This window comes from Onychomys torridus, chromosome 9 (genome assembly GCF_903995425.1).
Source record: "Onychomys torridus chromosome 9, mOncTor1.1, whole genome shotgun sequence".
Lineage (NCBI taxonomy): Eukaryota > Metazoa > Chordata > Mammalia > Rodentia > Cricetidae > Onychomys > Onychomys torridus.
The window spans coordinates 43,885,733-43,909,490 of NC_050451.1; the positions used below are offsets into that span (position 1 = coordinate 43,885,733).

Below are 23,758 nucleotides of genomic sequence, written 5' to 3' on the forward strand. Positions count from 1 at the left end.
AGTGCAAAGAGACAGAGGCAGAAGGAGACATGAGTCTGACCTCCAACAGGTGGAACTCTGTTTATTAGCACACACAGCAAGGGTCAGCCTCTCTCCCTTGGGAAACTGAAGGGTCTGCCAAGGGGAGAAGCTGGCTGTGACCCTTTATAGGGGTGGAGTGGGGCCTTAGACATGAGGAAATCGTTGTAGTTTCTCTCCTGAAGCCTCTCCTTCCAGAAGTTCTTTGCCCCAGGTGAGACAGGCTGTCCCAACAGACATTCCTTCCTAGGACGACTGAGCAAAGTTTTACTTATAGAAATTCCATTTCGCTGCCAAGACACTCTGAGTGTAAAACCCTGGGTTCAATCCCCACCAGTGACAAATAAACACATAAATACCACTGTCAGTTATTACACGGCGCTGTGTTATTCATTAAGCTGTGTTGTTTACCATGCGAGAAAAGCCACAAGGCACGACACAACCCACTGTAAGAGCTTATTAAGAGAAGGAAGAGAGGGGGGTGCTTAGGCCGATGGGAAATGAAGATGCAGAAAGAGAGGGGGAGGGTACGAGGGATCCGCCTTTTATGGACTCCTCTGCACATGTGCATATGGGCTTATGTAGCTATACCATGTATGCACATGGATTACATGATCATGCTGCATGCAAATTATGTGACCACACAACGCATGGATTACATAGGATGTCAGGACCTGGAATGACTAAACCTCTTGCTTGGCTACTGGACAGCACATGTGTGTTCATGTAGCTGGGAGAATGGCCAGGAATTCTATCAACCACTATCAGACTTCTTTAAGAAAATAGTAATATTCCATTGTCCAGATACAACACATTTCTTCCCTCACCTACTAAAACAGTCAGGAGGAGTGAGCATGGATGCTCACTGCTGGGTCCTATGGAAAGAGCATGTCTGGTTTTGCGAAAACTCATCAAATTCTCCTTCAGAATGCTGCGCAGTGTGCATTCGCACCAGCAGTGAGTTCTCCAGAACACCAGCACTAGCCGCTGCCATTAACTGTGAATTTGGCCATTCCAACAGGGGTGATGTGGTGCCCCTTTGTCCTTTTAGTTTGCACTTCCCTGGTGAGGTGAGACCGGAACCCCTTTAAATATGCTTAGTTACCATTTACATACCTCCTTTGCCAGATGGTTTTTAATCTGATTGTTTTCTTACCACTGAACTCTTTGATTATTATATATACAAATCTTTATCAAAGATTGATATTACAAACAGTTTTGTTGCACAAAATCTAATGGGTTTTATAATAAAAACCTGAAGGCAGATATTGGGGTGAATGCTGAAAGATCAGAGACAAAGGAACAAGCCACTAGAGAAATTTCTCACCACTACTGAATCCTTAGGCCAAATAGAATCCTCATTTGAAAGACCTCCATCCGAAAAGGCCTCTAATTCCTATCTCCTCACTCCTTACATGCCTTTCTCTGGCCAGCCATTTCCCTTCCTCCCTAGCGCTGGGATTGAAGGTGTGTGTGCTTCCCAAACACTGGTAGCAAAGGTATGAGATCTCAAGTACTGGGATTAAAGGTGTGTGCCACCACTGCCTGGCCTCTATATTTGATCTAGTGGCTGAGCTCTGTCCTCTGATCCTCAGACAAGCTTCATTTGATATATAATACATCACCATACAGTTTCTTCTAGACTCTGGGTGGTGGTGGTGGGAGAACAAGTGGGATAAATAGAACACACTCACCATTCACCTGAAATTCAAATTTCACTGCATGTTCTGCATTTGTGTTTGCTTAATCTGGTAACTAACTTCTGTGCCCTCTGAGTATTCTCATGGGAAATGCCTCTGAAATGGAACATGTCTATGCTGGTTGTTTTTTGCCAACTTGATACAAACCTAGACGGATATGGGAAGATGGATTTTTTTTTTTTTTTTTTTGGTTTTTCGAGACAGGGTTTCTCTGTAGCTTTGGAGCCTGTCCTGGACTAGCTCTGTAGACCAGGCTGGCCTCGAACTCACAGAGATCCACCTGCCTCCACCTCCCGAGGGCTGGGATTACAGGCATGCACCACCACCGCCCGGTTAGGAAGAGGGAATCTTAACTGAGAAAATGCCTCCATAAGATTGGCCTGTGAGCAAGCCTGTGGGGCCTTTTCTTGTATAAGCAAGCAGACCAAGCAAGCTGTGAGCAAGCCAGTAAGCAGCATTTATCCCCAGCTTCTGCATCAGCCCCTGCAGTTAGTTACTGTCTTGAGATCCTGCCCTGACTTCCCTCAGTGATGGACTACGATCTCATATAATTACTAGATTATATGATAATTCTGTTTTTACATCTCTGTGGAACCACAATGCTTTTCCTACATGGAAGTATTCATACACTCACAGCTCATTTATTGAAGAATCCCTTAGCTTTCTGTCCTCCCCAAATGAGTGTCCTCTGGCCAGCCAAAGCCCCTGACACCTAATTACCACAAGCTGGTATTAGTGGGGAAAAAATGTTACTTGTATGTGTGTTTTCAGGGCTGACCATTTGGTATTGGATAATTAATTGGTGTGCTCTTCCCTGGGGAAGACTATTTCTCCAGCTATCAGCAATCCTTAGCTGCCTGTAGATCTCTGTCTAAGGCTGGGGCCTTGTGGGCTTCCTCCATCTACTTTAGCTTGTCTGGTGCTGTTGTCCTTGCTCAGCTCATGTTCAGGCAGCCATGTTGGTGATGTAACTTCTGACATCACTAGGAGACATGGTCTCATAGTAAACTTTGTGATCTTACCACTCTTATAGTGTTTCTGCTTCTGCTTCTCTGCCATGTTCCCTGAGCCTTCCATGCAAGAGTGTTTTGTAGATGTATCCAGTGGGAATGGGCTTCAGAACTCTGCATTTTGATTGGCTGTGGTTTTTTGTTTGTTTGTTTGTTGTTTGTTTGTTTGTTTTTGAGACAGGATTTCTCTGTGCAGTTTTGGTGCCTGTCCTAGATCTCACTCTGTAGCCCAGGCTGGCCTCAAACTCACAGAGATTTGCCTGGCTCTGCCTCCCAAGTGCTGGGGATTAAAGGCCATCACTGCCTGGCTTTGGCTGTGTTTTCTTATAGTGGTTTCCATCTGGTACAAAGAGAAGTTTTCTTGATAAGGATTAGAGACTATACTTACTCATGAGTATAAGAACAAATACTTAGAATTTTGCATATTTTTAATTATTTGAGAATTTTATACATGCATATAATAAATTTTGCCTGGATTCACACACACATGCACACACACACACACACACACCTTCCCCAACTCCTCCCAGATGAACTCTCCAGCCCACCCCTCTAACTTCATGTTCTCATTCTTTTATAAACCACAGATGAGTTTCTAAAACAGTCTAGTCTTATTAAATAAAAAACACAGAGACAAATATAGGGGTGAAAACCTTAGATCAGGGAATTAGGGAAAGCCACCAGCCAACCTTACCTCACCAACTCTGCAGCTTCCAAATGCCAGTTACTTCCTGTCTACCCACACCTTATTGCCTTGCTGTTCTGCCCTCTCATTGGCTATCTTAGCCCAGCTACCTCACTTCCTCTTCCTACACAGTTCTGTCCCTTTCTGTCCGTCTGTACCTCTAGGTCTCTATGGTTGGTACTGGCATTAAAGGCCTGTATCACCATGCTTGGCTGTTTCCTAATGTGGCCTGAAATACACAGAGACCTTGCCTGCTAATTGATAGGATTAAGAGTATGTGCTACCACTACCTGACTTCTTTGTTTACTTAAAATGGCTGGTCTTTCCCCCCTGATCTCCAGGCAAGCTTTATTAAAGCACAAATAACATATCACCACATCTCAGCACAAATAAAATATTACCACAAATGCCCGAGGAGGCAACAGAAACTGCTGTCTCTTCCACAAACTCAGGAAAGCTGCTGACAGCCCCAGCTGCTGACAATCCCCGAGCAGGTGATTCTCAGGGGGTGCCCAAAAGCTGGAGCAAATTGCATGTGTATCATATGCCCAAGCAGCTGTTCATAGCTGCCAACAGGGATGCTGACTCCGCTTCTGCATCCCTTGTCCTGCCAGCACCTTTAATTGTCAGATTCCAACCCAGTGCCATATCCAAAAGTGACATTGGGAGAGGAAGCTCACAACTCCCCCACAACGCAGGGAAAGGGACAGGAAGGTACCTAGCTGACAATGGCACCTGGTCAAACCGGTTTGAACCAAATGCCTAGATGGAGGGTAGAAGTGGTGCAGGAGACCATCAAAGCCCTGTGCCTCACTGTGCCGTGCATCAGGGAAGAATCCCAGACACACAGAAACCTTAGGGAAATTAAGTCCATGCAGATGTTATGGTTGAATAGTTCAGCCAGCTTCTATTTCCTTCTCAAATGTCAAACTGCTCAGAAGACTCAAATATAAATCTGACACACTCATAATTCCCATGTAGCATAGTTTGTCTTTTGTTGATGCCCTCAAGCACCCAGACTGTTCAAAGCTCAAATTCAATATTGCAAAGTCCACGAGACAGCAGTAGCTTCCCCTCTCTTACGTCTAAGCCCCCCCCCCCTCCCCGGGCAGCCCTTGCTTGGACCCAGATCTTCCCTGGTAAACAATACAAAAGTCCACTGCCTTCTGTTTATGTTGTCACCAGAGAGCTGTGGCCTGAACCCAAGGCCCCATGGGACAATCATGCTGCTGTGCAAGGAAAATGACATACAACAAAAAATGACACGGACTTGACCAACATGCATGGTATCAGGAGCCACTTTGTTACACGCCTGGGAGTCCACCTGAGGAGACTAGGTAGATGACGGTGAAGTAGATGAAGGAGAAGGCACTCACAGAAGACATGGGTGCATTTGGACCAGCTGAGTGTGAGCTCCTCCCAGGAGAGCCGGGTGGAGGCAGCCAAGAGACGCTGGGTCCAGGATTCTGTGCATCCCTTTTATTCACAATACACAACAAAGCCAACACACTGTTGGCTCTCCAGCGTTCCCCAGAGCACCTTTTTTCTGGCTGACCTTCACACCCCAAGAGCAATGCTGCAGCAACCTCACCAGGGGACCCTGCAACCTGCCTCCCCATCCTCCCGCTCCCCTCATTTCTATATCAGCCACGCCTGGTTCCCAGACCTATGGAAACGCAGCCATCGCAGAACAATCTCTTGATAAATATTGATGGAACTGAATTAACTGAAGGGAAAGGGCAGGTTTGCTTAAATTATTACACATCTAGTTGCTTCCAATTCAGATTTAAGGGGAATCTGATCACAGTCCAGCCTGAATCAAAAGCAAAAGCTACCAGCTCTTCTTGAGGTCCTGGCTCCGTGCCTTCCAATTTCCTATGTATTCTCTCACATCCTAATCCATGAGAGAGAAAAAAATCCTAATCTGCCAGCTAACTGCTGTGACTTAGGGAGAAGAGTCTCCGCAAAAATGGCTGTCTGCCAATAGGAGACAACCCCCTTCCCACCATACCCACTTCCCAGCATGCCCATATGGCTAATAACTACGGCTTCCAACTTCCCTTTTAACTCGGTTAAGAGGTTGTACCTGGAGTATGAACCTGAGGTTTCACCCATTTTTATACCAAGAGAAACGTTTCTTGCTGACCTTCTCACTGCTGAAGCAAGAACAGCCTCTGGGCCCCAGGTAGACTCAGCCTGGCTAGGCTAGTCTCCCACTGCCAGCCCTGGCCCTTAGATGAAGAGAACTGACCAGCTACAGACATCCTCTCCCAGGATCTAAAGCTCACAGGAAACAGACCAAAACAGAGCAGAACAGAATTAGAGGGCAGCAAGTCTACTCTGTCATGTTGGGATTCCAAGTCCAGTTGTGGTACCATGTCCTGGCTGGGTTCCTTAGAAATCAGAATGCTAGGTGAAGCTTGCGTGCTAATTCTTCTCTGAGGGCAAAACAGCATCTGGTGAGGCAAAGAGGGTAAGCCAATTCTAGCTTGCTCCTGTTCTGTCCACAGCTCACAAGAAACACTGTCAGTTGCTCTGTCTCCCGTGATAGTTGGGAGATGTGTCAATCACTATGCCTCTATAACAGTTCCACACTTTCCATGGCCTTGTTTTTTTTTTTGTTTGTTTTGTTTTTGTTTTTGTTTTTTTTTTCAAGGCATGGGTCACAGCTCTCTTTAATGCTCCTTCCCCTCACACCAGCTTCGGGTCCAGGAGCATGCCGAACCTGAGACACTCTTTCCTATGGTGAGTGTACCAGCCTTCAGTGGGATGGTGTCTTCTCAGAGCTGCTGGATGAGCCCATCTTGCAGGTGTGAATGAGGTCTTCCTCCCCTGGTACCTCAATGTCAGTCCACCTTTCTCCTTTCCTGCCCTATTAAGTACTAGTAAAGAATCAGGACCTTAGCTAATGTGCCCTGAAAGTTCTAGAATAATCTAGATAACCATTATCATGATACACATGGCAGACACCACAACTTGAAACAGAACTAATGGGAAATTAACAATACACAGCTCAGCTTTGTGCCTACAAAACAATGGATCTTCAAACCAACAGAGATTACGAGAAGCTGGCGGGCCCACATGGGTTTCCCTTCAGTAACTGGCGGGCCCACACGGGTTTCCCTTCAGTAACAGTTCTCTCCTCATTAAATCACTGATGGAGCCTTCTCAAGCCCCATTAGTTTTAGTTTGGTTTAGTCACAGGAGCTCCTTGTCTGCGCACAGTCTAACCGTGGTCTAATCTGGTGCTTTATGATCACTGTTGACAACACGCTTTTAGTGGGGAACAAATGAAGGGCTGGCTTGTCTGCCTTTTGTCCCTCTGCAGTACCCCTCCATGTTGAGTAACTGCTGTTGTTAGTGTTTTCTACTCCTTTCAGCTGCTACCCAGCTCCCAAACAAATTACACGGAGACTTATCCTTAATTGTAAATGCTTGGCCTTGGTTTGTTTCTTGCCAGTTTCCCCTTAATTTATCCCATCTACCGTTTGCCCCTGGGCTTCTCCATTCTCTTACTTCTGTAAGTCTTACTCTTACTCCATGGCTAGCTGAGTAGCTGGTGGTTGGCCCCGGATGTCCTCCTCTTTCCTTTCTCGTTTCTCCCCCAAGACTTCTCCTTCTATTTATCCCCTCTGCCTGCCAGCTCCCCCATCCTTTCTCCTGCCTTGCTATTGGCCATTCAGCTCTTTATTAGACCATCAGGTGTTTTAGACAGGCACAGTAACACAGCTTCACAGAGTTAAACAAATGCAACATAAACAAAAGTAACACACCTTAAAATAATATTCCCCAACAAATAACCACCCTCAGAACAGCTCAGTTAGGTAAGACCAGCCAGAACTGGATGCTTCCCGCCCAGCTTCTGCCTGCAGGTAGATACCATCCTGTCCCAAGGACCCAAAGGCTTGAGTTTAAATTCAGCATATTCCATCCCCCATATTTCGGCTCTGGGCAGGCAGATATGGTACCACACCGCTGTCCTCCCTACACTTGAATTTGGGGCTAGCCTGGGCTCTATAGCAAGAGCTTTGCTTGTTTCACACAGACAGCAAACCAGGGGTGCAGTCTGCAGACAATTACTAGTCGAGTTAGGGGAGACTCTGACGGGAGGCGGGCAAATCACGATTACACTAAACTGCAGTGTACGCCTTTATGAAGTGAGATGGCCACTATAAAGATCACTTAAGTGTTGGGTAAGTGAATGGTCCTGAGTCTGGATGCTAGGCAAGGCATCTTTTCATATAGTTTTCTTCCCTCTGGGCCCTACAAATGATTCCTCAAGATAACATGCAAGATTTGGCTCATAAGTGGGTAAGAGCTGCTTGTAACTGCAAATCTAGACTAAAAGCCTTAATTTTCGCTGCATTCAAAGTCTAATTTAGAAAGGAGAAGGGGTAATTTACGAGACAAAGCAGTGAAGCGTGAGTATTAAGTAAGTACCATTCATTGTTAGACCATGGCCAAAGCAGTCAAGATATATTAATGTGACTGAAGAGTCAGATAAATAACCGGCTAGATTTGAAAGGAAAGCATCCTCTCAAAATTGTCAGTTTCAGAGGTGATGTGTAGGGAATAGTCCACTCATAAGGACAAAACATGGTTTTCTGGCAGGGGATGCTGCCCAGGAAGTTGCCCAGGCTCAGCTATAGGGCCTTGACAACTCAAATGAGCAAAGGCTGGCAGAGGGCGGGAGATCCTGGTGTGTCCTGAGGGAGGAGCAGTGATTTAGAGCCTGATTTAGAGCAGATGAGTGGCCGCTACAGCATCGGAGCCTGAGGCAAGATCTCAGAGCTACTCCTGTCCTTGGGGTGCTGTAGAGCCCTTGACAACTTGACAAGGCCCCTCCTCTAAGGTTAAATGAAATTAGATGCTTCCAAACAACTTCCCTGCCTGACCTGGAAACCACACACTTGGGTGGGGTATCCTGTGGACAGCCAGTGCTAAAGAGAAGATGTTTTGGTGGAATGTTCCAGCGGATCAGTGTCTCTAGGTAGATGCTCCCCAAGGATCCCAAGTTCTTGCCCTGAAAATACCTCTAGGATCTTCAGCAACTAAATATAATTATTGTCTAGTATAAATCCAAATATTTGAGAGTACAATATGTTAAGAACATATTAAACATCGCTGTGGTAGAAATCAAATGCCTATTCCTTTGGTGTACAAGTCTGGGCAGTGAGAAACAACCTGCCCACCTCCCCTGTTTACCATTGCCACAGAACAAATACACTGCTCTGTGTCCTTCCCTAAGGCACTCCCCAAGAAAAACCAACACCTCTCTTCCCCGAGTTACCTTCTCTTCCTCAAATACAGCCTTCTACCCAGCCCAAACTAGCAGTGTGTCAGCCAGATGTGTTTTATAGACCCAAAGTAAAATATGAACAAACCAGGCATACTGGTAAGGCCCTGCAGTGCCAGATGCACAGAAAGCCACACGTGTAAAGCAGTTCTCTTTTTTTTTCTTTCTTTCTTTTTTTTTTTTTTTCCTGAGACAGGGTTTCTCTGTGTAGCTTTGCACCTTTCCTGGATCTTGCTCTGTAGACAAGACTGGCCTTAAACTCACAGAGATCCACCTGTCTCTGCCTCCCGAGTGCTGGGATTATAGGCATGTGCCACCACCGCCAGGCCCTGAGTCTATTTTCTATTGCTTTAATATAGTCATTGGAGATCAGTTAGCTTGAAGCTCCAGAAGCTGGGAAATTCAAGGTCTGAAAGGCTGCATCTTGTAAAGGTTGGTTCAACTCATGGCAGAAAACAATAACTCAATCATGTGAGAATGGTATTAATTCACTCATGAGGTTTCTATTCCCAGGAATCAAGCCATGTCCCAGGGAGCCTCTTCTCCCAAAAATACCACACCAGGAACACAGTCTCAATGTGACTTTTGAAGGGAATAAAATACACCTAACCTAGAACAGTTAGCAACATTTTAGAGATCACATAAATTCTTGTGTAAATCTCCAACCCATTTTACTCATTTTGGTATTCCACTCAAAGATAGAAGAAAGTCAAGTTTGAAATGTCTGCCCTGGAGTACCCCCACAGCCATGCTAACCCACCCAAGAGACAAGGAGTGCCCTAGTTTTCCTACTAAGCAGGATAAAAGCTGCTGGGATGCCCTTAGATCCAGAAACAATGTCACTCTGCACCCACTTCGTTGTACAGATTGATGGACAAGAGCTTGTAAAACATGACCGCCCCACACTGGTTGTTAGCAAAACCAAAAGAGTTCAGACCTTTGCTTTCTGATGCCATGCCATTTCTGTTAGTACATCCATCATGCTTTGAATACAGGGAGGTGAGGAAGTCCTTTTCATTCTCCCTTGATCAGTTCTATTTACTTCATCTATCACTCTGAGGCTACTTCTTCGAGATTGGAGAATTTGCAAACCTACCTGGGAATTTCGGCCTCCCAGCTCTTCTGAGCTCAGAGGATAAAGGAAACTCTAAGTTCAACATCGGCTTTCTATTAAGCACAGCCCTTTGGGGACACAAGAGTCCTGTCCACAGTGAAGACAGCTCAGTTCGGGTCTTTGCTGTGCTATAGCCTTTCACATCATGACAGTGTTTTAGTTCAGTGTCTCAGAACCAAAAAGCCCACTGAGCATTTTCATACTATCAAAAGGGCAGTGTCTAAAGATGAACTGCAAGCTCCTCCCTTAAAAAAACAGCAAGGTTTCTGACTTTTTAACTGGTTTTCTTCAAGCTTCTCATCACTGAGTTTATATAATATCCTTAGCCAGAAGGAAAAGGAAATGCATTAGGAATTTTCCTAACAAGTAAAGATTGTATTTTTTTTTTTTACATTGAGGTTTACATGGTTTTCTGAGGAGAGGAGAATGAAGAAAGACCAAAGAAAGGAGGGTCCCTCTGAGACAGAAAGAAGGCCCATCCAAGGAAGAGTTGACTACCAAATATTTTCAAAGACTTCTTTTAGTTTTAATTCAGTGTGGTGGCAGTGGGGGACAGGATAATATGGCTGGGTGCAGGTGCCCTCAGAGGCCAAAAGAGAGTGTTGGGTCCCCTAGAGCTGGGATAGGTGTTTGTGAACTCCTTGACTGGGTTATGGGGAAAGAATTCAAACTGGTTTCCTCTGGAAGCACAGAAGTGGTCTTAACTAAGCCATCTCTCTGGCCCCTAGACCCCTAAATTCTGCTGTGGATATCACTCTGTGTAAATAAAGTTCTGATTGGCCAGTGGCCAGGCAGGAAGTATAGGCGGGATAAGAGAGAAGAGAATTCTGGGAAGTAGAAGACTGGAGAGAGACACCGCCAGCCACCACCAGGAAAAGCAACATGTAAAGACACTGGTAAGCCACAAGCCATGTGGCAAAGTATAGACTAACAGAAATGGGTTAATTTAAGATAGAAAAGGTAGATAACAAGCAGCCTGCCATGGCCATACAGTTTGTAAACAATGTAAGTTTCTGTGTGCTTGCTTGGTTGGGTCTGAGCGACTATGGGACTGGCGGGTAAGAGAGATTTGTCCTAACTGGGCCAGGCAGGAAAACTCTAACTACAAAATTCTAAAGCCACTGAATGCTCCCCTCTGATCTTTACTTTATAATTTAGGAAACCACAGCCCCGAGAGATGAATTAAGCAAAAGAAGATACCTAATTAGCTTTGAGGAGCTATGAGTGAATCATACCTCTTGGCTCTATTTCTCCCCTGCATCTGCCTTCCAGAGAAGACATGGTCTTTTATAGCAATCCCAACTCCTCCCTAGAGCGGCGGTCTGTCTCACACCCAGCTGGGGTCTTTGCAGCACCGATGGGGACATCCTAGAGCAGAGATCTTTTGATTGTCACTCTCCCTTTTCACCTGGGGATATAAAACAGGCGACAGATACAAATTGTACATTTATTGATAATAAATCACAGAGAAGTAAATTTTACAATTCTTCGGTATGCATAGTTTTGCTATGTGTTACAGATTAAAGCAACAGTGCTAAGATGAATGGACTGGTTTGTATTTCATAAAGAATTAATCTCAGTTGAAGATGGAGAGCATCTTTATTGCTTTTCAGAGTTGACCAATATTTTGCATTCACAGTCATCAATGCTGAGAATGCCGCTTCATATATATACATATGTAGTACAGAATGGCAGAAGCATGCTTAGGACCATTTCAGGGATTGTTGAAAATTGTATCCTGATCTCAAAATAAAATTCATTTAATGTCTTTTTTATGATGCTCGAGTCAGCAAATCAAACAGCAGTTTTTAAACTCAAACATCCCAACAACACAATCCAAAGACACACTGATTTGATACATGCTGAGGAATGATGGTAGAAGACTATTAGGTCTTTGTTTTGCATAATTAAACCATTATATTTCTGTAAGAGCAGAGAACTCTGTACGTACACTTAAAACACTGTAATACTGAACTTATGATAGTCTCAAGTCTGTGCTGCGGTGTTTGAGTGAGCGTTCACTGGTATTGGCTTGGCATGGTGATATGCTGAATGTAAAGTGTGGGTATTGTGTATTCAAAACCAAGAGCACAGGGAATCAGGGAACCCTGCCAGCAACATTAGATTTTGAAGTTTTTGTCACTGTATGTTCAGAAATATTTTACTGTTGTCAACTTTCTCACAATTCAGTTGTAGGGCACCATATGGGGTCATAAAACAGTTTAAGAAGTGGAGTCCTCTTCTGTGGGCAAAGGACACTGTCAATAAGAAAAAGCAGCCGCCTAAAAAATGGGAAAAGATTTTCACTAACTCCACATCTGATAGAGAGCTAATATTCAAAATATATAAAGAACTCAAGAAACTAGACATCAACAAACCAAATAATCCAATTTAAAAACGGGGTACAGATCTAAACAGAATTCTCAACAGAGGAATCCCAAATAGCTGAGAATCACTTAAAGAAATGTTCAACATCCTTAGCCATCAGGGAGAAGCAAATCAAAACAACTTGGAGATTTCATCTTATACCTCTCAGGATGGCTAAGATCAAAAACACAAGTGACAAGTCATGCTGTTGAGAATATGGAGCAAGGGGAACACTCCTCCATTGTTGGTGGGAGTGCAAACTTCTATAGCCATTTTGGAAATCAATATGGTGGTTTCTCAGAAAATTGGGAATTGATCTAACTCAAGATCCAGCTCTATTACTCTATGTTCCATCCTACCACAGAGACACATGCTCAACTTCATAGCAGCTTTATTCATAATAGCTGGAAACTGGAAACAACCTAGATGTCCCTCAATGGACGAATGAATAAAGAACATGTAGTACATTTACACAAGGGAGTGTTACTTAGCTGTCAAAAACAATGACATCATGAAATTTGCTGGCAAATGAATGGAACTAGAAAAAATCATCCTGAGTGAGGTAACCCAGACCCAGAAAGACAAACATGGTATGTACTCACTTATAAGTGAATATTAGCTGTAAAGTAAAGGCCAAACATGTTACAACCCACAGCCCCAGAGAGGCTAAGTAACAAGGAGGACTCAAGGGGTGGTTGGGGAGCTGGACACATGAATCTCCCTGGGATGGGGAAATACAGATATTGTGGGTGGAGTCAGGGCAGGTGAGGACAGGAATAAGAGGGGTATGTTGGGAGAGGATGGAAGGGAAAAGTACTGTGAGAGACAACTGGAATTGGGGCATTTCGGGAGCAACATAGAAACCAAGTGCAATAGAAACTCCCAGGACTCTATGAGGGTGACCCTAGATAAGACTCCTAGTAATGGAGGGATACAGAGTCTGAACAGGCCATCTTCTGTAACCAGGCAAGGCTTCTAGTGGAGGGATTGGGGCACCAACCCAGCCACAAAACCTCCGACCTACAATTTGTTCCGCCTACAAGGCATGCTGGGGTAAATTTGGCGCAGAATTTGTGGGCGTGGCCAACCAGTGATTGGTCCAGCCTGAGACCCATGCCACAAGAGTAAGCCCAACACTGGCACTGCCTAGCAGACCAGGAATTGGAGGCTAGGTAGCCCAGACACCTCAGATAGAACCACACATGACTAGACTGGAAAACAAAGTCAGTGAAATGATTCCTAATGATACTCTGCTATACTAGTAGACTGGAGCCTAGCATAATTGTCTCAAGAGAGGCTTCATCCGGCAACTGATGGGAGCAGATGCAGACCACAGCCAAACATTAGGCCGGGCTCAGGGAACGCTGTGGAAGAGGGGGAGGAAGGATTGTAGGAGCCAGAGGGGTCAAGGACACCACAAGAAAACCCACAGAATCAACTAACCTGGGCTCATAGGAGCTCACAGAGACTGTAACAAAAGTCACAGGCCCTGCATGGAACTGACCTAGGCTCTCTACATGTGTTATAGTTGTATAGCTTGGTCTTCTTATGGAACTCCTAACAGTGAGGGTGGGGGCTGTCTCTGACTCTTTGGGCTGCTTTGGGGACCTTTTTCGAGATAGGGTTTCTCTGTGTAGCTTTGTCACCTTTCCTAAAGATCGCTCTGTAGCCCAGGCTGGCCTCGAACTCACAGAGATCCACCTGCCTCTGCCTCCCGATTGCCGGGACTAAAGGCGTGCGCCACCACCGCCCGGCTGAGGTGCCTAGTCTTACTGCAACTTGATATGCCTGGGAGGTGGACACATTTCTGAAGGGAAACAGGAGGGATGAATCTGAGAGAAAGGGGAGGTGAGGAGGAGGGACTGGGAAGAGACAAGGGAGAGGAAACTGCAGTCGGGATATAATATACAAGAGAAGAAAAAGTACAGGAAGGAAGGGAGGGAGGGAAGGAGGAAGGGAGGGAGGAAGGAAGGGACCTAAGACCTAGAGAATGTGAATGATGCTGAGGGAGAGGTTGTGGTGGGGTGAGATGGATTCATAACACCTGGTACTTCTATAGGGAGACTGCCAGCAAATGGATCAGGGTTCCATTACAGGAAACATTTCTATTTAACTAGGGGTAAATGTTTTGTCTTTGACAAGGTTTTGTTACTCTGTAAAGTATTTTTAAAGAAGGAGTGCCATCAACAGGAAGACAGGGTCAACCAGGGCACTTTGATCCTAGTGTCCAAAAGCACCTCTGCTGGAGACCCACGGGTGACCCATGACCCTGGAACTATCTGGTTACCTCCTGTCCTAACTCTGCACCTTCTGAGCCTATGCCTAGCCCGCTGAGCCTTCCTAGGTGGAGAAAGGGACTGGCTACTCTGAGCAGTAGCAAGAATATTAATGGCAGGAAACAGGGTACAGAAGCAGCCAGAGAGGAGGGCTCAAGTCTGAGTACGTGTTCTCTCCACCTCTGCCCACAGAATCAACTTTGCCATTGCTTGTGTCTGGTCCAGGATAAGGCCTAAATGGTTGCTTTCTATTTTTGTGATCAAGAAAACATGACCAACCCAACTTGGGCAGGAAAGGCTTTTTTTTTTTTTTTTTTTTTTTTTTTTTTAACCTTACAGCATACAGTCCATCATGAAGGAAAGTCGGGAACTCAAGCAGGACAGGAAACTGAAGGCAGGAACTGAAGCAGAGACCACTGAGGATCAGTGCTCACAGGCTTGCTCAGCTTGCTTTTGTGGTGGTTTGAATAAGAATGGTCCCCTTAGGCTCATGTATTTGAATGCTTAGTCATCACAGAGCAGCATTTGAGAGGGGTTAGGAGGTGTGGCTTTGTTGGAGTGGGTGTGGTCTTATTGGAGGAAGTATGTCACTGGGGGTGAGCTTTGAGGTTGCAAAAGCCTAAGTCAGGCCCAGTGTCTCTCTCTGCTCCCTGTGGCTTCAGATGTAGAAATCTTCTCCAGCACCATGTCTGCCCATGTGCGGCCATGCTTCCCACCATGACAACAATGGACTAAACCTCTGAAACTGTAAGCTCCAATCAAATGCTTTCTTTTATGGGGTTGCCCTGGTCATGGTGTCTCTTCACACAATGGAACACTGACTAAGTCACTTGCTTACACAATCCAAGATCACTTGCCCAGGGGTGGCACTGCCCACAATGGGCTAGACCCTCACACATCAATCATTAATTTAAAAAAAAATGCTTCCACAGATACGCATACAGGCCCAAAATGGTGGAGGCATTTTTCTCAATTAAGGTTCCCTCTTCCAAGATGACCCCAGCTTGTGTAAACTTAATAACAACAACAACAACAACTAATCAACACAATGGTTTACAGAAGCCAGAAGCAATAGAATGTGGATATGTTTGGGGCCATGTTGTGGAGCAGGAACTGAGCATGGAAGAAACTATGTGCTGTATGGGGGAAACACAGAAGCCCATGACCACGGCGAAGGGCCAGTAAACAGAAGAGCACCGCTCACTTGAAGACCTTAACCAGACCGAGTGGTCTGGCACATGACTAAGGCCATGAGCTCATTCACTGCAGAGCCCCAAGATCCACCTGTATGAGCCACAGACCTGGGCATAAAGATGCTTTAAGTCTGATGGGGAGAGATGGCTCTCTCTCCTCACCTGGTGCTTTTCTCAGCTGCTCTGGGTTTGATCTAGGGGAGACCTTAGGGACACTAAATGAATATCACCTCCCACTGCAACAAGAACCTTCTTGACCCAGATGTTATTAGTGAGAGTGTTCTAGAGAAACAGAACCAATGGGATAGATACGTACACGTATGCACAGTAGTATGTGTGTGTGTTTATTGATACATATTTTATATGCACATAGAGAAATTTATTAAGTCAGTTTATGTTAAAACAGCAACATCATCTAGATGACATCTGAAAGGCTGAGAACCCAGTGGTTCCTCAGTCCCTGAGGCTGGTGGCTTAGCAGTTGGAGTAATCCTCCAGTAGCCATCTCTCACTGGGGACGTTCAGTCCTCAAAACTGAGCGCCTGTGCAGTCCCAACCTGGCACTGAAAACCTGGAATGTTCCTAGAAAGCTGCTGGGCCTGAGTCCACCATGGAAGCCTGGGAACCCCAGTACTGATAGCAGTGGAGTGAGCAGCAGTCACAATTCAGTGCTGAGAGGAACACCAGACAAGCAAACTCGAGTGATCTTCCTCCTGACTTGCCCTTTTCCTCCAGACTGCCACCTGAAGCTGCCACACCTCCAGGGTGGGTCTTCCACATCAACTAAGGCAACCAGGACAGCTCCTCAGGTACGGCTCCCTGCTCAGGTGTTTTTAACCTGTGGCACATTGACCTGAAAACTGACTCTCCAGGTCTTCTCCTTTGCAGGCCCTGGAGTGCTGTGGAGAGACTGGGCTTCCTGTCATGAGCAGTAGGGTCAAGTCCATGAAAGGAAGTACAATAGGGAAGATGGGCAGATTGGAGACAAGATAGGGTCTAGGGAAGCCAGTAAACTGCCAGCAGGTTTCTCCCACTTTCTGAGGAGGCCCCCTCCATCTTGGTTCATCTCCCCCATTGCTCTGAGTTCAGACCCTGAACACCCATGTGAAGCATGAGGGCACCGGCCCTGTTATAACCCCACCATGGACTGAATTCGTTCAGGCTCCTGTTCAAATATGACATTCTCTAGGGTAGTTTTGTGGGTGGCAATGATCAATATTCCTAGATGCAGTCTATGTATACCCCTCAAATCCAAACAGACCAAAAAGAGGTTGTGAGATAAGTTTACTTTTTATTATGACTGTGAAATGTCATGAATAGTTTCTACTCAGCCTGTCCCAAGAATGTGACCACTTGGATAAGTTCTTGGACTTGTGCAGGCTTTGTCAGGCAGCTTTTGTTGGTCCAGGTGTCACCTCTGCAGGTAGGTCAGCTCTCGTGCAGTCTTCTTTACTTTCAGATACTATCGGATGATCAACGTAAGACCAAGAACTTGAATCTGTCCAAATATAATTCCACCAAATTGTAACAGTGGATGCCAATTTCAAATAACCCTACAGCAATTCAGTAAATCTAAGTTGGAATTCTTCCCAAATGAAACCAAACTGTCATTGGCTGTTTTCCAAAACTGAGACAGAAAAAAAAAAAAAAACAGTATTATCTGGATAAATCATTGAGTATCAGTTCAATTAGCCTGCTGTGACTTGTGTGTTGATGAGCAATATCAGAGATTATCAATGTTGTGGGTAGCATGACTTTATTCCAGCCTCACCCTCTGCTTCATCAGTGTCCCCCACCTTGAGTAATCTGGCAGACCATTGCCACGGTTGTTCTGAGCTCAAGTGTCACGTCATCTTTGCCCTCTGAGATTATGAATTCTTTCAAGTAAGAGAAAAGTTAGTCTACCCAACTTATTTAAACAACTTTTAGTCTCATTATTACAGATAATAACCAAAGAATTCGATATTTGGCTTAATCTTGTTCATTTGAACTTCTTATGTACCTAATGAACCAACTCGGGGAGGGTTGAGTTCACCACTTCTAAACTCCATAGTAACTTGGTTTAGTAACTGATCACTATACAGATACAATGTGGAGCATAGATAACCAGGCACCCAGCCAAGAACCAAAGTCCATCAATACTTACCTTCCTAGTCTTTCCTCTCCCAAACCTCATATTGCAAATCGGGGTTGATCTAGTGAGTCCTGTTATTGATGCCATCTGTAAGAGCTACCTAACTATGAAGCCGGAGAATAGTTCACAAGATGGCCCTCACTTGTGGCTTCAATTGCAAGTTTGGAAATTGGAGGTCCCTAAACTATGCTCTTTCAAAGAATAACCCATTAAGGATGCACAGAACTCAGCGAGAGCTATTATACAGTCAAAGGGCACAGATTAAAATCAGCCATGGAAAGCCCACAGAGGGCAGAGCCCAGGAAAGGAACCAAATGTGGAACCTCTCATTGTCTTGTGTGCATAGAGTCAGGACAGCATTTCTTTCCTGATATTTGCAGGGACATTGTCAACTCAGGAAGTTCATTCAATCTCTGGCGTCTAGAACTTTTGAGACACTGTCCAGGATGTACAGATATGTGCACAAGATTGATTTCCATTTCCAGCACACCAGGAAGCTGAGCTGATACCATGTGAGGCAATGGCCCTTACTTAATCACCTTCTTAGTGTGGCTCAAATACCTTAACCTTACTCATAGTGTTGGCATTTGGCTGGGTGAAAGCCTGAATGCACAAAAACACTCCTACCAAACAGAGCATCCCAAGGTCCCTTCAGAATATGGGGGCAAGTACCAAACCTCTTTTGGGATATCTTTCCTTACAGTCCAGCAAGTCTCAGGGCTTACTGAAACATAGAAGGCAGGAAGTTGTCTCAGTGGGTAAAGAGAGATCCTTCCCACCCTGATCCTGGCCCTCCATGCCTCCTCCTCACTACTGGCCCTAGAACACTGAGGGAATATTATGTCAAAGTGTTGGATGCCACTGCTAGACTGAACTTCCACCAGAGAGTCCTAGACCATCCCAGTCTCGGCCCAACAGAGAGTATCAAAATTCACCCCACCTCCCCTTATAGGATCTGGCAATGTAATGTGATTGCCTTTCTCTTCTAGAGGTCACCCTCCCTGGACCCAGCTCGCCAAAAGGAAGAGCAAACGGAATCCCAATGCTTAGGCCTCTGATCCGGAGCTGGGGTAGACTCCCCACCCCAGTGGCTGCACACTCTGTGAGAAGAACCAGTAATGGAGCGAACTGCAGGCTCAAACTGGCCAACAAAGTCGCTGTGGTTACAGGGTCCACAAATGGGTGAGAGCAACCCTTTGCGAACTCGGGAGCTGTGGGTATCTCCAGATTTTACTGATCTCTTTGTCTTGACCTTGGCCCCACAAAGCAAAGTCCACGAGGCTTAAGAGTCTGGAGAGAATGATTCTACTTAGAAACTCCAAGGGGCCAGAGACAAAACCAGTACCAGATGTGTGACCAGCCCAGTACAGGCCACTCTGTGATGAGCCCCAAGTCCAGTAGGAAACAGGAATGTATCACAGAGTAACTCACCAGAGGAAGGCACAAGGGATTCAACCACTGCTCCAAACTTCTGTTAGTCAAGAGTAGTGTGTAGATGTAATTCTGAACGGTCTTATTAAATAAGAAACACAGAGCCAAATGCAGAGTGAAAAGCCCAAGAGGTCAGAGCAGCAGCCAAGAGCTGAGACCAAGACCGCCTTCTTACCCCTCGCTGTCCTGTCATCCTTCCCCGCTGTCCTGTCATCCTTCCCCTCTATTCTATCAGTAGTGCTACCTGGGTTGATAACTACCTCCTTCCAAGCTGAGTGCCTGGGAGCACTCAGCAACATTCAGAGACCTGGATCAAGGAACTCTACAGTGGCACCCGCCCCTGGGGAACTGGATGTGGACAATCAGTTGTGGCTCCAGCAGGAGATGAGGCCAAGATCTGATGAGGGACACAGAGATCTGATTCAGCCAGGACTGATATATCTCTCTTTCCCATTCTGGCCATCTTAATCACCCAGAAGTAGGGCATGAAGCTAGCTGCTCTGGATTAGTAGAGAAAATTAATTTGATACCTCAGGGCAAAAAAAAAAAAAAAAAAAAGTAACAAGCAAGAAAGGGGTCAACCCAAGACTGAATTGTCACATCCTCTTCATCCTTGCCCATAGAATTGGCTTCTCCATTGCTCAACGTCTGGCCCAGGAGGGGGCCCACGTGGTCATCAGCAGCCGGAAGCAGCAGAATGTGGATAGTGCAGTGGCCATGCTGAAGAAGGAGGGGCTGCGGGTGTCAGGCACTGTGTGTCATGTTGGGAAAGCAGAAGATCGGGAGCGGCTGGTGGCCACGGTGAGGGATGTAGGGCTTCAGCTTCTGTGACCCACACTAGAATTCCCAGTTAAAGACTCCATTGCATGAACCTGGGTCACTTGGTCCTGCTTGACATGCCCGTAATCTCCCCCGCCTCCCCAACAGAACTGAGCAGAGGAAGGACACATTCAGGCCAGGAGGGAGATGTTGGGGTGGGGAGCATATGAGGAGCGGAGAAGCTGCATCCAGCCATGTGTTGAATATCCACCAGACCCTCCTGGAAGACCAGACCCTTGGGGAGGATCCAATCAGGGACAGAGATGTTATAGAGGAAGAGGTCCTGGTTCTTAGCCAGACCTAGAGTGTTCAGGAAAATGGATATGTGACCAGTATATCTCAGATGTGTAATGTAGATGAGAGGTGTGTTAAGAAAATGGCAGGCCAGGGTGCCTGGAATGAGAGGACATCAGAGGCGATTGGAGCTGAAACCCCAGCTTTGTCCAGAAATTTGTTGTTGGCTCCTGAAAAGAGACCCAGTCATTCTCCAACCTTGCTTAGGATTACTCCTCTCCAGGATGGATCCAGGCACATTCCCAGACCAACAAGAGCGGTATCCCACTGCAACAAAAGCTTCCCTCCCCCCTTGTCTGCTCCTCACCCACAGGCCCTGGAACACTGTGGAGGTGTGGACTTCCTGGTGTGTGTCGCAGGAGTTAATCCCTTAGTGGGAGGTACCCTTAAGAGCAGTGAACAGATCTGGGACAAGGTAAGATCTGAGGAAGCTAACTAGAGGCTGGTAGAACTTCATCTTCAACATTTAGATAACCCTCTGCCCGAGTAAGCTTGCACACCTAGGGTACTCCTCAGCTTCCACACATCCATGTTCTCTCATAAGCTCACTCACACAGGGCAAGGCCAGGTGTTCTGACTCCCTGAGCCTCGGTTTCCCCATCTGTAAGATGGAACCAAGAATGTCTAAGTTGAAGTTCTGGTCATCTAGAGAACTGAATGTCTTTCTCCCTTGCCCAGGGATGCTTATTCCTCAACACTGGCCCTTGTAGGCTATAATCTTGAAACTCAGCCTTTCCCACATTCCCTTGATGGTGTCTGCTGTGATCCAGATGGAATTAGTACCTTTGGAAACAAGGAAAAGTATCCCAGACTTCAGGGTCTTCAATCCTGAGTCATCAACCTGATCCCTTTTGTACTGAACCTTCAAGATGTCGCCCTTACCCCCATAAATGCCTCAATAATTTTCCCTTGGCAGAAGCATCATGTACACATTCTACATTGTATGTTTCCTGCTGTGAGAGAACATTCAGCTGATTACATCTCTCCTCTCCTGCCCCTTACTTGCTCTGATTTCAGATCCTGGGTGTGAATGTGAAGGCCCCAGCCCTACTGCTGAGCCAGCTGATGCCCTATATGGAAAACAGGGGGTGAGGATCTGGAATGTGGGGGAGAGAAGGGGTGGAGGGGGAGTTACTTGTATGAATCAGGGAGTAGGGAAGCAAGAGTGTGCCAATAATACAAGAACAGTAAGAGTTTGTCTTTCAAACTTTGGGGGCACTTAAAGAAATCAAAGAACCCCGTCCATTATTGTGCCCAGAAAATGGAATGCAATGGCCAAGGAATTTGTCAAGGAATCTTCTAAAAGAAGAATGGGGCGGTTGGGAGGAGGGTACATCCGTAGGCGTTCCCACAAGTGTCCAGGAATCCAGAGATAAAAGTGACTTCTTTGGAGTGCAGGAACTCAGGCCGCAAGGCCTGGTGAACCTGAGGTGCATATCCACAGTCTGCTGTTTCTCCGCCTTCTCGTCACAGGCTGGGGCCGGGACCCCCCTGACCAGCTAGCTCCATCTCGCCTGTGAGGGAGGCCTGGCACCGACTTTCTCTCCTTTGATTTCCCACTGATCTCAGCGACTTGAGGTGTTTCCAGAAACGTGTTCCCCAGGAGTTCAGCATTCGTTTTGGGCAGAAGCCCCGTGGCTGTATTCTGGAGAGCTCTTTCTCATTGGCTGCACTGCAGGCCCACCCACCATTAGATGCTTTCCATTGTCAGCTGGGTGCAGTAACAGAGGAGAGTTCAAGGTCATCAGCTACCAGTCTCCTTCTTACTCAGAAATCCCCCTTCCCTTGCACCACGGTTCCTCCTCTGAAGACCAGCGTCAGCAGTGTTCTGTGCCAACATAGCCCTCACTCTGTAACTCAGAGCGATAAGTGGAGGTTGTCTCCGGGCCAAGTGCTTTGCACATATTGCTTTAAGACTCCAGTTCCAGGGCTGGGCTGGGTTTGTAACGGTGGAGTGCATGCTCAGCGTACTTAAGGTCCCCAGGGAGAAGAGAAATCGAATCTTTCTTCCGACCAGACTGCTTCCCTGTCTGGTCCCATGATGGCGTTCTGAGTCCAGCAAGCACAGGCTGAGCACCTGGTGCAGGCTGTGTGTTGCTTCTCCAGATTCAGTTGTCAACTATGACATGCAACCAGCACTTCTAATTATGACTCTGAAGTCCCGTTCCAATTCCAACACAGGCATGCTGTAGGATTAGATTGTCATGTTTTCAAAAATGTCACGTTTGCAGGATAAAAATGGCCATGTGATAGTTTAGAGGGTGCTCTCTGTAGGAGTCCAATACAACAGACAAAAGTGGACGATGCCCCAGCCTGTTATGTGGATTTCTCTCTGTTTCCTGGTACCTGACCTGGGCGTCTCTGCAGAACCTAGCTTCACAAAACTAGCTGCAAAGGACTAATAAGATGGCTGCATGGGCTTTCACGTCAGAGGCCTGCCTGTGGATCCGTGCTCAGCACTGCTGTGCGGTCCTGCCATTTATAGTTTTCAGGTCTTTGTTTATCTGTTGAGCAAGAGCTTAGATGACTAACAGACTCGTGAACATAACTGACTTGAGATAAAACATGCCAGCTCCCAAATGAAATACAAAAATCCATCTGTATATTTACTGCATAAGTAGTAATATTATTTGAAAGTAAAATACACAGCAGCCTAGTTTATCACATCAGTAGTATAGATATAATTTAATAATTAATTTAGCTTATCATCTATAAAATAGTAATTTATTGTTATTATTCTGGGATCTAAGCAAGCAAAATTACTTCCATTTTTTTTTTTAAAGACAGGATCTCACCAAATGAATTCCATTTAAATTGTTTCCTTCGTTCTTATCTACTTGCTAAGATCCTAATTATTCTTCTTCATGATCCAATTTAAATGGAGCTTCCTGTATGCTGGAAAAAAAGGAAATCCCAACCTGAAATTCTATACTTAACAAACTCATCTCTCACAAACTCAGGGTAGAGTTACAGCATTCTTGGGTCAACGGAAGTCAGTCACTAAGGACATTCTAGCCACATGCTTCCAGCAGGAGGAATTAGACAGCCAGTCTTTAAAATGTGTAAGAGCAAAAACTAAGACAGAATAGTAACATGCTCATCTATTCCCCAACGCAAAGATATTTTGGAGGTTTCAGAGAAATAAAAACATACAAAAATAATGTTCACATCAGAAAGATAGAAGTTGAGTCACACTGTTAAGAGATTCATATGTTGTTTAGACAGAGCAAGAGTATTACATTTTAGTTAAACAGCTCTATTTTACTTCCTGTACAAACAGATCCAACAATATCCATAGAGGACAAAATATATTTTTTAAACTAGTAGATAGGGAGGTAGAAACAAAACAAACCAAAACATCCAAAAGAAAATGATAAGACAGGCAAAAAAGGAACTGGGGGTGGGATTTGACAATCACAAA

General features: G+C 45.6%; 1 protein-coding gene across 1 annotated transcript in view; it reads left to right on the forward strand.

Moving 5' to 3' along the window:
* The first annotated feature begins 511 nt into the window (after nt 1-511).
* LOC118590733 (dehydrogenase/reductase SDR family member 2, mitochondrial-like) overlaps nt 512-23,758 on the forward strand; it is a 28,813-nt gene continuing 5,566 nt past the window's right edge. The window contains exons 1-8 of the mRNA XM_036198502.1: nt 512-545; nt 946-1,088; nt 6,114-6,158; nt 16,548-16,614; nt 18,783-18,975; nt 19,848-20,025; nt 20,651-20,752; nt 21,355-21,425. Of these exons, the coding sequence (XP_036054395.1) occupies nt 512-545; nt 946-1,088; nt 6,114-6,158; nt 16,548-16,614; nt 18,783-18,975; nt 19,848-20,025; nt 20,651-20,752; nt 21,355-21,425 (833 nt within the window). The remainder of the gene's footprint in view (nt 546-945; nt 1,089-6,113; nt 6,159-16,547; nt 16,615-18,782; nt 18,976-19,847; nt 20,026-20,650; nt 20,753-21,354; nt 21,426-23,758) is intronic.